The sequence below is a fragment of the Gasterosteus aculeatus genome, chromosome 10 (assembly GCF_964276395.1).
Source record: "Gasterosteus aculeatus chromosome 10, fGasAcu3.hap1.1, whole genome shotgun sequence".
Lineage (NCBI taxonomy): Eukaryota > Metazoa > Chordata > Actinopteri > Perciformes > Gasterosteidae > Gasterosteus > Gasterosteus aculeatus.
Window position 1 is genome coordinate 13,344,534 of NC_135697.1, and position 15,238 is coordinate 13,359,771.

The 15,238-nt window shown below is 42.3% G+C and overlaps 1 protein-coding gene across 1 annotated transcript in view; it reads right to left on the bottom strand.

Annotated features, from left to right (window-relative positions):
• csmd2 (CUB and Sushi multiple domains 2) overlaps nt 1–15,238 on the bottom strand; it is a 174,237-nt gene that overhangs the window by 153,237 nt on the left and 5,762 nt on the right. Inside the window, exon 2 of the mRNA XM_040188144.2 lies at nt 6,094–6,310. Within this exon, the coding sequence (XP_040044078.1) occupies nt 6,094–6,310 (217 nt within the window). The remainder of the gene's footprint in view (nt 1–6,093; nt 6,311–15,238) is intronic.

Sequence of the window (15,238 nt, forward strand, 5' to 3'; positions counted from 1 at the left end):
AGCTCCAGATAGATGAATTGGAAAAATGTGAAAAAATGGACATGGTGTTCCATTTACGCACAGCTGGACTAAAACTGTGACTCCTGTACATTTGGTTTAGAGGAACAGTGGACCCATTTTTCATCTGAGAATTATTGACTGATCAATCCAAAAAGATTGGAAACAAAAGGACATCATGCATGTCCTTCATCTTTGTCTTTGCCAATCAGCTATCATACATGTTAAAAGTATTGGACATCAGCGGTTTAAAGTTTCTATGTTTTTATTATATGACCTGTAGAAAACTACATTTTTCGAAATAAGGCAGCTTCAAATCAATATTTATTGTCTGAAGTTGAAATCTGCTTCATGTGGGGATCATCTTCTGCTGGCATGGGCTCATTAAGATAGTTTGAATGAATTTAGCTTGTTTCTCTTTTTACATGACACACTTTCTCATAATATTATTGAGTAAAAAGCTTCATAATATGTTTTAAGCTGCAGAAGGCCAAGACGTGTGTACTATATTTCCTTTGGATTTTTGAGGACATAAAATATTAGCAGACAGCACTACATGGGTGTATCGTAAGTTTATTTTTAGTGACTGAAGTGATGAAGTTTTCATCCCCAAAGCTTTAAGCGGCCCAACAGACTCGCCCCCAAAACATTTGCCGCATTCTTTTGACTCACGGGTGTCGCAATGAAGAAATGAGACATATTTCATACTGGGTGTGCTGCATATTCAATCTCTTATCTGGGCAGGACGACATTTCATTTCATGCTGCTTGCAAAGTGTATCCTGTTAAGAACACTGATAGGCCCGGGGATGGCGGGATGTCAATAAGCAATACACACAATGAGTGATACACAGGATTTGGCATATAAATTCAAAGCCATCTGGTTGATTATTTCTCTAATCCGGGTGTTGCAGGGCGTAGTAATTCTGCCTCACAGGTGAGTTGATTCCATAAATCGCAACATCGTTTCACTTTTTTCGCAGCATGAGTTGATGAAAAACAAACTATCACTCTTCCTCCTGTTTTTATCAGACTGTCGTTGGAGCTGGCGTTGATAAGTGGCAGTCTCTCCATTAACAACCCAGACTCAAAGGGACCATAAATCCTACAGTGTGTGTGTGTGTGTGTGTTTGCGTTTGTGTATGAATGCGTCTGCCTGCACACAGCCGCGTGTACCCACATGCGTGCGGTGCCGTTGAATAAGATGCCCAAACATGAGCAGCGCAAACTAAATAAATTGTGCAGCCTTGGGAGTCATAAATTCTCACGCGCAAACATTCAAACGCACCTCCTCATTCGGATGTGTTCTCCTCTCGACACGTTGACGCATCAGCGCGCGCCGTTCAGGATGAGGACGCACGTTAACCTCGGTGTTCACGTACGAAAGTAAATCCGCCCCTCACTGCTGGGACACGTTTCCCGTTGTACGTGACCCGCTCTCACCCTGACCCGCTGCAGACTTTGGCTTGACTCATTAACACGCAGCCATGTAGACATATTTACTTGAATATCTTAAGCATTACTCTTTCCTATTCAACTTTCTGACCATAAAATAACCAACAACCATCCAAATCCGATTTAGGGAATGTTTTTGTTGGCAAATCAGAGATTATTATAACAATACAGGAGCCCAAATTTAAATGTTGAAGTACAAGAATCAGCAATATGAAAGCAAGTAAATAAGACCCCTCCCTCCCACACACACACACACACACACACACACACACACACACACACACACACACACACACACACACCAATTAATGCACTGTAGAACCACGCTTGCAAAAATAGCCAACACCCTCTCTGAAGCCTTATGTCTATAAAAAAATGCCACTGCCTTCACGACGAGCGTGTGTTTGTGCGTGGTGTTCACTTTGTGTGTATTCCACAGCCTGATCTCCAAAACATGTTCGTAAAAATGTGTACGAAAATCGTGAACATACAAATTCGTAGTGATACATACAAAATAAATACGGACTGCAACTGATGACGTCACCCTATTCAAAGTGAACGGGGACCTGCACCCCTTAAACACACTTTGTGAAGTCTAAACATGTAAAATAAACGTGTTATGATTGCATTTTTAACGAGAAATCAATGTTAACTTGTAAGAATAGAATACTAACCCTTACCCCCTCAAAAAATCCAACATGGCAGAGAGACGTTCACTCAAGGGGCGTGGTTAACCACCGCCAGTTCCTATGTAGTGTTACGAATTTGTATGTTCAAGATTTTCGTATACGTTTTTACGAACAGGTTTTGGAGATCACATTGGTATTCCAACAAACCTTGGTTTGGTTGACACTGATTCCGCTCGTTGGGACGGGCTGCATACTTGTCTAAGATACTCTTTTGTGAGAATAGCTGAAGACACGTAACATACAGAACCTCTCTCTCCTCCTCTTCCTCCTCTTCCTCCTCCTCCTCCTCCTCCTCCTCACACGAACTCATAATGTGACACTCACAGCAGCGGCTGCTGACTGTAGTGTAGCAACGGCACTCCCAGCACCATGCACTAGCGCTCCTTATTTAGGTCCTATTGAGCCCGTGAGCTGAAAATCTGTCCCCTTCACGCCCCCCCCACCCCTCTCCTCCCTCTCTCACAGACTTTCCCCGCCCTCCCCGGACGGACTGCCAGGCATCAAGTCCTTCTGTTCCATCACTCCATCACTGAGAGGAAGGCGTGTGAAGACGGATGCCTTCGCACACACTCCAGCAGCTTTTCCCTCTGCTGAAATGTACTCAGCGTTTCCCAATTGGCAGTTGCCAGGTGAAATGTGACACAAAATAAAAGAAAAAGATTGTGGTTTTTTTTTACAAGTAAGAAATGCGCGCTCTCAAGCAGAGTGAGAGTGAGTGAGCTGGTGGAGGCTCAGTGTCTCGCTTTAGTCATGAGAAGACTTTCTGACAGTACAGGCCCCGTTTGCAGCAGGCTTACTGGTGTCTAGGAGGAAGTTAATCTTACTCCAACCGGGTAATCCTTTTAATATATCAAAAACAATTGCTGACCATTGTGACATTCCAAAAGAAAACAAATGCATCAACAATTGGAAACTAAAATTACTTACTGACTGACTTGACAGAAAATGTTGATATATTTGATCTCACTCATTTAACAGCACTGGAAATATCTATAATCTGTACGGTTTCCACACAATATATAATTGTATTCAACAATCTTTTAAATGCAAATGTCTCACGCGTGTGTCTCTGTATGTGCATCAAAGTCCCTAACACAACGTCTTGATGAAGTGCTAAACAGGAACAAAACACTTAAAACAGGAAATTCCTTCATTGCCGAGAGGTTGAGAACAACGTTCACATGGATCTCATGTCCGGGAGTAACTTAAATACATTTCAGCTTATTGGCTCAATGACAGGGAACAGCTAGTTAAATAAAATAAGACAAACGCTAATATGCTGTTGTGACAAAGCAGTTACATTTTAGCATAACACCACATGGCCAAGAGATACTTTTTTTGCTGGATGTATTAACAACTTAACCCTGACATTTTGTTGCAATTCAATTTAATACTCAATTATAGCTTCCACAACAGTCAGGGAGCAAGAAGAACTCAACCGCATAACCACTACACTATTGCTTACTATTAAACGCCTAATTCACAGCAATCAAATACAGACTAGCTTGAGCTGGCTATTCGGGACGTGGATAAAGACATATACATGCTCCGTTTCTCTATTTTGAAACAAAACCATCTCCCAGACGGCGTAGTCGATAAAAGCGAAGCTATTTGTACCCACTGCAAACTGGAATGATCTTATCGCCACGAGGCTGAAGTACCACTTGTCAACCTGCATCCCTCACAGTGGTTCTCCAAAGGAAAGTCTTTACAAACTTTTTTATTTATTAGTCAATAGATTTTTAAAAAATTAACTAATTAATCACCCATTTGGAAGTTCATTAATCTCAATTACAACAGTTGTTGTTGTTACAATGTTGTTTTTAACGAGTGGTTGTTTGTCTTCTAAAGACTAAATCTTAATTAAATTAAAATAATGAGTAATCACTTTAGAAAGTGTGCATTTTAGACACTGATTCATTATTAATCTTATTTTAAACACAGAACTACACACATTTGATCTTCTTGGAGGCAGAATTCCACCAGGTGGAACATGTTGCGACTCTTCCTGGTGTCCTCGTGCACTTTGCTCTCAGTAGAGTTTGTCCTCTGCAGACCATGTGCAAAATATATTCTGCCGCCTGCCAAGGAGCAACCTCAGTTGTTGTGGCATAACGCCGGTATCCTGTTTAAACCGGCATACTGCCCAGTCCTACACTTCAGGGACCGGAAGTAAACAAACATACATTAACTACGTTAAAATATTTTGTTGCATTAATCTCGGCTACATTAATCACATAGATTAAGGTGTTTACAGCCCTAATATTTGTATGTATATATATATACATATATGAAATGAATACGACATGAAAGGCTGATCCAATTCAGCAAAAGCGGCATGCAGGACATGTAAACATACATGTAAGTCCTGACAGGCTGCTGTTGGCAGGTGAGAGCTCCCTCCTGAGACCATTTCCAGCATCAGCAAACTCCCTCACGCACAATGCAAAGAAAAAATACCTCCTTTGAAAAGAGAGGAACTCTGGTAAAATACTACACTAGCAGAATCTCAAGGAGATCTATGCTCCCTACAACCCTAAAACCCCTTTTTTCTTTTTCGTCACTCATTTTCAAAGCTCTTCGACAGAGAGGGTGGACTGCAGCGCCCCCCCCCCCCCCCCCCGTCCCGTCCCGTCCCGCCGGAGCATCAATATACAACAGAGGCCAGCAGTCTAAACAGGAGAAAGGCTGAAGGAGAGCAGCGCAACACGAATCCATAATGGATTTTCCTTTCCCTTTCATTCGCTTTCTGCAGGGAGATGCAGTGGAAGCACCTCTGGCGCCGAGTGAGAATCGCAATAGAGGGGCTAGAGAAGAGGTGACAGAGGGAGAGGGAGGCCGTCAGAGACTCAAAACAGTCTCAATAACAAAAGACCTTATGAATATGTCTCTCGTCTGTCTCTGGAGGGGCTGCAATAACACGTCATTTACCCCATATATAGGACAAGCTCAGACCAGAAGTCGACAGGAATTAAAAGCAGCTTTGTTGTAGCTTCAACTAATCAGATGCAAAAATGGCTGCTAATTAAGTTAGCCTGTAACGTGTCAGTGAGTAGCAGCTCTGTGGATATCTCTTTATGTGCAGCTATTACAAATAAAAGTCTGTCTCTTTAGATGGCCATTCAGGCGGTGAACGGTATTCACTTGAAAATGGATGGATATGTTTGAACTCAGCGAGCGTATTTCAGTATGTAAGTACAGCTCAGTGCTGTCTGAGTCTGGTGAATTGAATGTCGAGGATAGAACTGTGGACTCAGAAATTGTTTTGTATGAGCCTTTACACATAAAAGCGCTTTAATTTCATTTTTGCTCGTATAACTCTGAAGCACACAATGTACCAATAGTGAGTGAACAACTTTCGGTGCTGTCACAGTGTCAGAAGCTTCTCCCTGGTTTTAGTCACCGAATGATCTTCTTCAACCGCCTCTAAATGCATGTATGATAACAGTTTGAATTACACCGCTGCGTCTATTCCAGCCGTCAGTCTGGTTTATCATCACATTCATGTCAGAATAACTCAGAGCACATTTTAGTTCAACACGAGTTGGGTCTTAATTGAATGGTTTTGGCAAACTGTTTTATTACAAGAGCTCCCTACAGTAATCAATATGAGTCGGGAGAACCGTGACCTCATTTCAACAGAACATGATGGGAGGGAGTTGGTCAGCAAGAAATTAAGTCAGATTAGCAATAACTGTATAGAGATAAAACCTGAAATTGAGTGAACCTAAAATGTCCCCATTAAGGCTAAACTGTGTGCTCGCTCAGCTTCTGTACGTATGGGACACAGTTAGAAAGTGTGATGGATGTTTGAAACCTGTCCAACCGTCACTCGCGCACAAGTGCTCACTTTTCTTGGCTTTTTACTGGAACCAGTGATTCCTGATATTTTTTCATCTTGGTGATTATTATCTAAAATAATGCTATAACACTCAATGCAAAAAGGTCTTTACCTTGTCCGAAGGTTCCCCGGGCTGGGAGGTCCGTCGTATACAGACAAGATGTCAAAGTCCTCCTCCAGGGCGAACCCTTGAAACACCAGCTGTATCCGGTTGTGCTCCGCCGCCACGATCACCCATGTGCAGTTGGCATAGTTGGGGTAACCGTAAGGGTAGCCGGGGCTTTCTATCGTCCCATTGGGACTGTGTAGTGTGTAGCTGCAGTTCTGAGCTGCAAAGAGAAGAAGAAACAGGCAGTTATTAAGAGGGTGTCAGGCGTGTTGGAAGTCCTGGCGGAGTGCAGAAAGTATTTATAGTGTGTCCCAAACCAAATAAAAGACACAGCTCTGCATCAAATAATAGAAATGATATAAATCCACACCCACATTTCATTGCACATTCACAGTCAAACAGCACCAATTGCTGCAGCATCCATTATCAACCACAGCGTACGGCCACAGCCATTATTCTAACAGTGCTAAATGGCTCACTTACACCCATCTTTCCCCACCTGTACCACCTCCATCGTCACCCACTCGTTCACTCATCAACCCTCTCGACGCATTAATGATAGGTCCCAATATATGACATAGTCAGAGAGGGGGAGATGAGAGGACAGGAGAGGAAGCATGAGTACTACATTCATTTGACTCATTCTGTCTTTTCATCAACAGCCACTCAAACTTAAATTCGAATTGTGAATGCTGCCATGCATTAGAACTGAGCTTGGGGTGGATTGTGAGCCATGGGTTGTAATCAATCCCTGAAGCTGGTTGTCAGTGTTGATGTAAAAAAATGACACACTCAATTACAGGTTATATCCTCCAATAAAAAAAGCTGTACGTTATAGGCAGTCAGCTGTCAGTGGCAGAGTGACAACAGAATAATATGTGAAAACAATGAACAATCATCAAACATATAAGTAGCCTTTTGCGTAACTTTTAAACTACAGCAGTAATGTAACATGTTCAGAATTAGTTTTCCCCTTGCAGAAAAAAACACAACGTGACCCTGCATGAATTAATATCTTTATAAGGGGACAGAATTACAATAACATGCAAGAATACATGCTATTTATACAAGTTATGTATATTCCCCTCTTTGTTTGCCTCGGCCACAAACCTGAACAATAATGAAGCCCGATTAAAATGTAATTAGAAGAGTATAATTGGAGGACATCTGTTATCTGCATAACCCACATTACCCAACAATGCAAACACTTGCAGTAGATATGATTTATGTTTTGTATGTGTGCATCCATGCTCTTAAAGAAGTAAGGCCTTGAATGAATAAATGTAACTAAATGAGCTACCTGAAGGCAATAAGGCAAAAATCATAAGAATCTTGACTAAACCCACTGCAGCTTCAAAACATGTAAATCCTTCCAGGGGGGGATGTGTATTCCGTATTCAATACTTGTGAAAAATATACAGATTATGTGCTACTTCTTATGCGCTCTCTAATGGGAAGAGAAATCCCTCAGCCCAAAAATCTGTTCAAATGTTCACTCTGAAACGTGTGAAAACCCAGCAGGGATTTGCAGGTAAGCCACCACATATTAAGAAAAAAACAAAAGAAAGTGGGCAATATTCCCTCCTCTCAGTCTTACGATCAACCACAATAAATAAAACATATTTTTTAACTGTGCAGCAGGAAAATGCCACATCACGGTGTTTATGAACTCTAAAATGCCCCTGAAAAAAAAAAAACTAGCTGACACACACAAACCCACCCAAACAAACACAACCAATATTAGCGCTTTTTTCCTCAGGCAGCAAAGCCAGACAGGGTCACAAAATGGTTCCTTGGTTGGGGGAAAAGGGGGGCGACCGTGTCACGAGGTAAATATCCAGACTGTCTCTGTGGAATCAGTAGGAGCGGCGTGACAGCAGCATCCCCGGTCCTCATGCCCACCGATCCACACCCAAAAGAAGCAGGGCCCCACTTTCGCCTGTCACTTTTCAGCCCTTCACAGACACTTGATCTCGCCACGAAATGCTAATATTTGTGCATTTGAATCCCATTTCATTACCCTTTAACAAGCTCTATATTGTTGCAATATGAGTTGAGCTCATTGTTAGTTTTTGAGATCAGCAAGTGTTATGTGACCACTTGGAAAAAGAATGTGGAACACAAATAAAATAGTTTAAAATGAGGCGTGAACAGTAACAACCATGACCTATATGCGTGCCTTCTTTCAGTCCTCGTGTTCAACCAGCACCAGGAGAGAAGAACAAAAAAAAAGATCAAAGTGAAAGCTGTCAGCATCAGATATTTCATCAACGCCTTTAAATAGTTCCAGCATCAGAGCATCCAGCCTCCCAATTACTTTCAGGTCAATACTAATATCTAGGTAAAACCTCCATATCCACCATTCCCACCTGATTACTATGTCTAAAGCCTAGTCAATAATCTCCTCATCATCTCCTTCATTATCAGGCCTCCATGAGACAAATGCCAATCAATGGCTCTTACAGCTGCTAATGTCAGAGCTTGATAGGGGTCATGGTGGAACTGCATGTACATATGTAATGAGTTAGAATGTGTGGGCTGGGATAGATTACCAAAACAACACCAAAAGTAAATTAATTGTTATTAACTTGCTAGGACAAAGGAACGATGGTGTAGATGCAATACATACTGACATATGATCAACCAGGCGAAAAAGCGGGCATTGTATATGTAATAAGTATACTGAGTCTAACAGAGCTCGACCAAATGCAACTTTGAAGTGTGGCCATCCGTGGCAAGTGACCAAACTATTAAATCAATAATGACGCACACAAAGATTGAGATAATGCTTTTTAAGAGCCTGCTCTCCTGGCTGCCGCCAAAAAGATTTAATTCATGCTGCAAAATAGATGGTCAGAATTAAATTGGACACAAAGCAGACACGTCCAAGTTAATTTTTAGGGCATCAAGAACCGATTAACAACGTTAAGTTGGCTTGACATATTAATAACAGGGAAGTTTGGACAGATATTTTTCTCAGAACTGTGGTTGAGGTAAACCGAGGTACGTTGAGTACTTTGAAAACACTCTGCCTTCGGTCAAGTCGATCCTTCACTTTGGGCTTGTGTTGAATAATTAAAGCCTTGCCGGGGGTTCATTATGAAAATTGTTTGTTGGTAGCCGGTGACCCGTTTTGCAGCTCCTCACTATAAATCTGTAGCAAAGTGCCCGTCCTGGAGTTGACCTACTGACACCCCATAAAGACCCTATAAACAGACTGCTGGCCATGCTGTTTCAGCCCGGTAGACCCCCCCGGTAAAGTATGATATATAAAATATGCTGGTTTACTGGTTCTGGTGGATAATCTGTTTTATCTCTCAGCAGCTCTTAGCTTGTACCGGACCGTTCACTATGCTCGATATCTGTGGATGTTCAACAGATATGTTGTCGGCTGCTTGGCTCTAACAAACTCCAGTGTGCACGCTGCCAAATGGGTGTACAGGGGAGAGGTATGACCTTGCCGGGGCAGCACTCCAGGTGTGTGTGTGGTCGTGGGGGGGCAGTTGTTTAGTAGCAGGCATACAGAGCTGCGGCAGTGCGCCGTGACACTTTGATGAATCGATGGTCACTGTGCTGTACTCCGGCAGGACAGCAAACCCTCAGAGCGGGAGGAAGGAGCAAGGAGAGACCAAAGCAGGGCGATAGAATGAGGGCAACGGGGGCAGTCAGACACGAAGTAGACTGACTAGGTGACTGAATGTGTGGACGTATGAGAAAATAGATATGGAGGACTTGACCTGCGAAATAATAGCGGCAGCGGCGAGGTGAGGGACAAACCCACCGGGGTAAGAAATACCAGCAGAAAGGCAAAAAAAGAGGAAGGAATGAAAATACTTCATAAAAGACTATGTCAGAATGGCGCCAAGAGGAGGAGCTACAGCCAATGGGAGAGATACGGTATGGGGGAGCGGCGTTTTTAAGCTATTTACTGCATCTTGTTGCCCTTCTTTGCTGAGGGTCACAGACAGCCAGAGTAACTTTCACAGCAAGATAGCGCTTATCTGCCATGTTAGCGAGTTTAGAGGTCCATGCTTAATCAGTTTGTATTTTGTTTGTAGAGTGAGACGCACGTCTGCGCGTGGATGTGATCAGTTGACTGCACATGTGTGTCATCCCTATACCCCGTGTGGCCATATCACATATCTGTATGCAACTCCTCGGCTGAGAGACGTTAAAGCTACAGCACCCCTCAAGGGGAGGACATTTCTTGATGGCAAACATAATCCCATAATCACAGTCACATAATACCATTAAGACACAAACAGTAATATAAAGCTGCAAATCTGCTTCATGGACAACGATCTTTTCTATATTTTATTTATCAAATTCATTATCAAGTGTGTCTATGACATTTGTAGTAAATATTAAGATCCGGCTTGGAAACCGTGAGGAAATATTATATATAAGTACAAATCCATGCTACAGGAAATTACTATGCTAGCACATCTAAGGAAACCTTGGTGTCAAGAACACTGCACTCATCCATTAAATTGGACCATGAACTATCTTTGCACAGTCTCTCCCATTATACAGCTAAGATAAACAGTTCAGCTTTCTCCCCTATTCTCCAGAGAAACCATGGAACGTCCATACGTGTGTTCCACCGGGGCCTAAACATAATGAACATCCCATTGGAGCCAACAGCAAATCATCTCAAACCAAATGAGCGCGCGTCACTTGGGGTTTATCGAGTAACAAAGCTATCACTTATAAAATACCCCATCAGTAAACTACTGACAACAAGCTGTTTTTGTTTTGGGGTTGACTGTGTGCGCGTCTGTGTTTTTGTACCACTAACTGCCACTCTGGTGGCAAGATAAACCCTTCCGCCCCACAGAGCCTCTCAGCACCACTATTTGTCTGTTGACGTGTCAGCGCATATGCACGCCTTGACCGCATCATATCCGAATTAACCTCTAGATGGCCGCCATTAAAATGGAAATGGGTGCGCTCAGCGATCCCGCTCGCCTCTATGCATTAGGCTAATGCCCGGGCCAGGACGACGCTGTCTGCCATTACAGACAAGCCAAATGCAGTGGAAGGCAGTTGCGATAGGCCTGCTCCCACTTAGCCCAGTGGGCCGAACGGTAAAAGCCTTTTCCTGCAAAAGGCCACAAAAATGGAGCTGGCATTTTCGTAATGGTGCACAATCGAAGCTTGGAATTGCCTCCTGCTGCATTAATGTGTGGAAAAAAAAACATGGTTCCATGTAAACACATACAGAGAGGAGACTTATGCAAACGCAAAGCTTTTGCCACATCTTAGGGTCGAAGATCCGCTGACTTCTATGGCATCACATAATAAACACATGTACTCACGCACAAAAAATGCGTGGGTAAGAATAACATTTTTCTTTTTTTTAAACACACAAACATATGTACGCAAAGCTTAAAGCGTCAAAGGAAGCGGCTGCATTGCAACATGGCGCGCATGCAGAAATGCACTCTTGCATGAACACATTCCTCCTGTTGTCAGGGCGAGCTAAAGAGGCACAATGGAGCATGTGTTCTCTCAGACAGGCAGGAAGAGAAGGAGGGAGCCAAGGAGTTCCTTCCAGCTGGGTCGTATTTAACCAGCAGCATCATCTATGCCATCCAAAATGACCCGCAACACAGCCACCCAAGAACAAAAAGCCATCCCTGCACTTTTACACAATTTGTATACTATCTTTAAAATTATGGAAGCATTTACCTAGTTCAAAGCTTTGAAATAGGGTATAGTCATCTTCAATGTGTTGTTTACCTCATCCCATCCCTGTCTTATCAATACGTAACGACCGCCTGGTATGCTGGCGTAATACACAGCTCCTCCACAGCCCACGCACAAATGCATCACGCTGGTCTTTCAGCTTTTAGCTTCTTGCCAGGCGTTTTCTTGCTTTCTCGTCTCACAGTTTTCCATGGATCAGGGTTATATCTGGACCCTGGTCCTGCTTACTGCCATGGCCCTGCTGACACGTATGGCTTCCAACACTATTAGTCACATTACTATTACTGTGAACGTTAATGCACATCACGAAACACAGAGTGGTGGTTCTGATGGTTGTTATATGTGATGGTCTTAATATCTGACGGCGGTTACATCTGATCGCGTTGTATATGATAGTGGTTTTCCTGTGCCAAAAGGATGGTTTGTGGACAGAGGACATTGCATGTGTAGAAACTGTAAAGCCCTCTGAGGCAAATTTGTGATTTGGGGCTATACAAAATAAATGGTCAATATAAAATAGCCCAACAGTCTGTTTCAGACAGACCCCTCACTTTGTGGCAGAGTTTATTCATCACTGATAGAAATGTGCCTCCCACAAAAAACAGAGTGAGGCTACTTGCTGGGCGAAATGTATTCTTGTGCTTGTCAGTGTGTTTTTTTTCTGCCCTGATTCCCACTTCACCCGGAAACACTCGCCCAATGAAGCCACCAAGAGGTGTTGAGTTTTGGAATAACTCCAAGCCTCTGTTTCAGGATCTTCCTTTTATTTGCAAAAAGGCAACGTTGAGTTGTTTAACTTTCTAGAGTGAGGTGACAAGCATGCGGTTTTATTTTAATGAGTGGGTATTCTCCCTCTCTGAGCAGTGTCTATCAAACCCCCAGAGGAAACGTTGATCAAAAAGGTCGGGGCTCAGGACCACCCCAGCAGGACTATTCCATCTATCACCAAGCGATGGATGACCAGCATCTGATCAATCGGGGCCAACCTCAGCTCACTGTAGTACACTAACCTTTCTATTCAGATCCTAACGGCCCCCCAGGAAAGGCTTGAGTGTAAAAGGTGGACCACTATCATGATTAATGGGCTGCAATCTCAAATAGATCATTTATTTAAGGTAAAGTCCCTGCATAGTGAATTTCTACAATGTTGACAGCATTACCCTGACAGTGTGTTTGTAAATTGAGAACAGTGTTTTTTTTATAACATGTTTTGCACTGTATAGATTAGCAACTACAACTACAGATTGTAAACTATATAGTTCATATAGTAGTATATAGTTCAGGGACGAGGTAGCATCAAACAATGTTCAGTTAATATTTGACTCCTTGTTCGTTGATATAGCAACAAGTTCTATGAAGAAACAATAACATAAGATAAAACATTTCCCAAATGTGAACGTGTTTCTTACATTTTAGACAGCCTGATCTCCAAAACCTGTTCGGAAAATTGTATACGAAAATCTTGAACATACAAATTCGTAGTGATACATACTACATAAATACGCACTGCAACTGATGACGTCACCCTATTCAAAGTGAATGGGGACCTGCGCCTCGTAAACACACTTTGTGAAGTCTAACGATGTAAAATAAAGGTGTTATGATTGCATTTTTAACGAGAAATCAATGTTAAATTGTAAAGATACAATACTAACCCTAACCCCCTCAAAAAATCCAACATGGCGGAGAGACATTCACTCAAGAATCCGACATGGTCCGCCATGTTGTTCACTCAAGCGGCAGTTTGTATGTATTGTTACGAATTTGTATGTTCAAGATTTTCGTATACATTTTTACGAACAGGTTTTGGAGATCACGTTGGTATTCCAACAAATGTTGGTTTGGTTGACACTGATTCTGCTCGTTGGGACGGGCTGCGTACTTGTCTAAGATACCCTTTTGTGAGCATAGTGGAAGACACGTAACATACAGAACCTCTCTCTCCTCCTCTTCCTCCTCCTCCTCCTCCTCCTTCTCCTCCTCCCCACACAAACTCATAATGTGACACTTACAGCAGCGGCTGCTGACTGTAGTGTAGCAACGGCACTCCCAGCACCATGCACTAGCACATTTTTACGAACAGGTTTTGGAGATCATGTTGATTTTAGAATATCTAATTGGGTTTGCCACCTTATTACAAGCCTCATCTATGACACTTTATTTCTTGACTTTGATCATTTTGTCCATTCCATGTGTGTGATGAAGACATCAGCAGGCACTTTCATTTCCACTTATTTTACTTTCTCTCTGGCAGTAAAATACCGAGCATGAGCCGGCACACAACTGCTGTACGGTTGAGTTTGACTGGTTAGGACACCTGATTCACTCTAGCCGACACACTGGAGACTGACTTTAAACAGAAGCTTGCTAGCCGTAGCCATTTCCCCCTGTTTCCAGTCATTATGACAAGCAAGGCTAGCTTCAAACTATACATGGCTATGTACTGCATATGAGAGTGGTAGCAATCATGTCTGATGTCTGATCACTCCTGGAGAGAAAGCAAATATGTTTTATTCATAGAAATGTATTAAAATGAATTAGAATTTTTTAAAGAAACAGCAACAGAATAACGTCGACTCTCCAAATACAGAGAGCAGTTTTTCTGAATATGTAAACATTTTACATCAACATATCTGAATTTTGTACAAAGCTGTATTAAAATAGATTTTATTTATTCAGACCATTAACGTCCCAGAAAATGTGATTTCCAAACTCAACAATTAAGCACAGAAGTGTTGAAAAGCATGACAAACACACACACACACACATACACACACTGCCCTTGCCCACATGAGGCCTCTTACAAAGAAAAAGACAGATTGCCTATACGTTGAATAGAGAGAGGTGTTCTACAGGCAAGGAAAAAGACACAGACAAGAACAAAATACCACCTGCCCGGGATCTTATCTTCAGCCTCTGGGATCACTGATATCTGATAAGAACAGTGTAAATCAGAAGGCAAAAGGACCCCTACATCTGTCTCTCACTTTGTGAGGATTTTCAGTGGCTGGAGAAACTTTCTGTGTTTGATTATATCGCGAGGATAATCTGAATCAAGATAAAGACCTCTGTCTTGTAGCTTTTGCTCCCATACATGGTGGAGATGTAAGCCATGGATCGGTTTTCGCTGGTCATCTATTTGACTTTTTAACTGTAATTATGTAGTGGAGATGGACCATTGTTCATTTCATTTTTTATTTTTTGGTTTTGCCTTGAAGCGCTTGCACACCTGTAACAGTAAAAGCACATTTTCACATCCCGGAGCTGTCCAGTAAAACCAAGTTGTTCTTTTGGCTTCAACTGGGGATTGTGTGTAATAAAACAAAAAATAATTATTGCTTACATATCCTTGAGCATGGCACTTTGCCATAAGTCCTCCATCCTTCATCTGGTGTTAGAAACTTACAGAAGGACACAGAAAAGCTTGAAGGAGTATGTT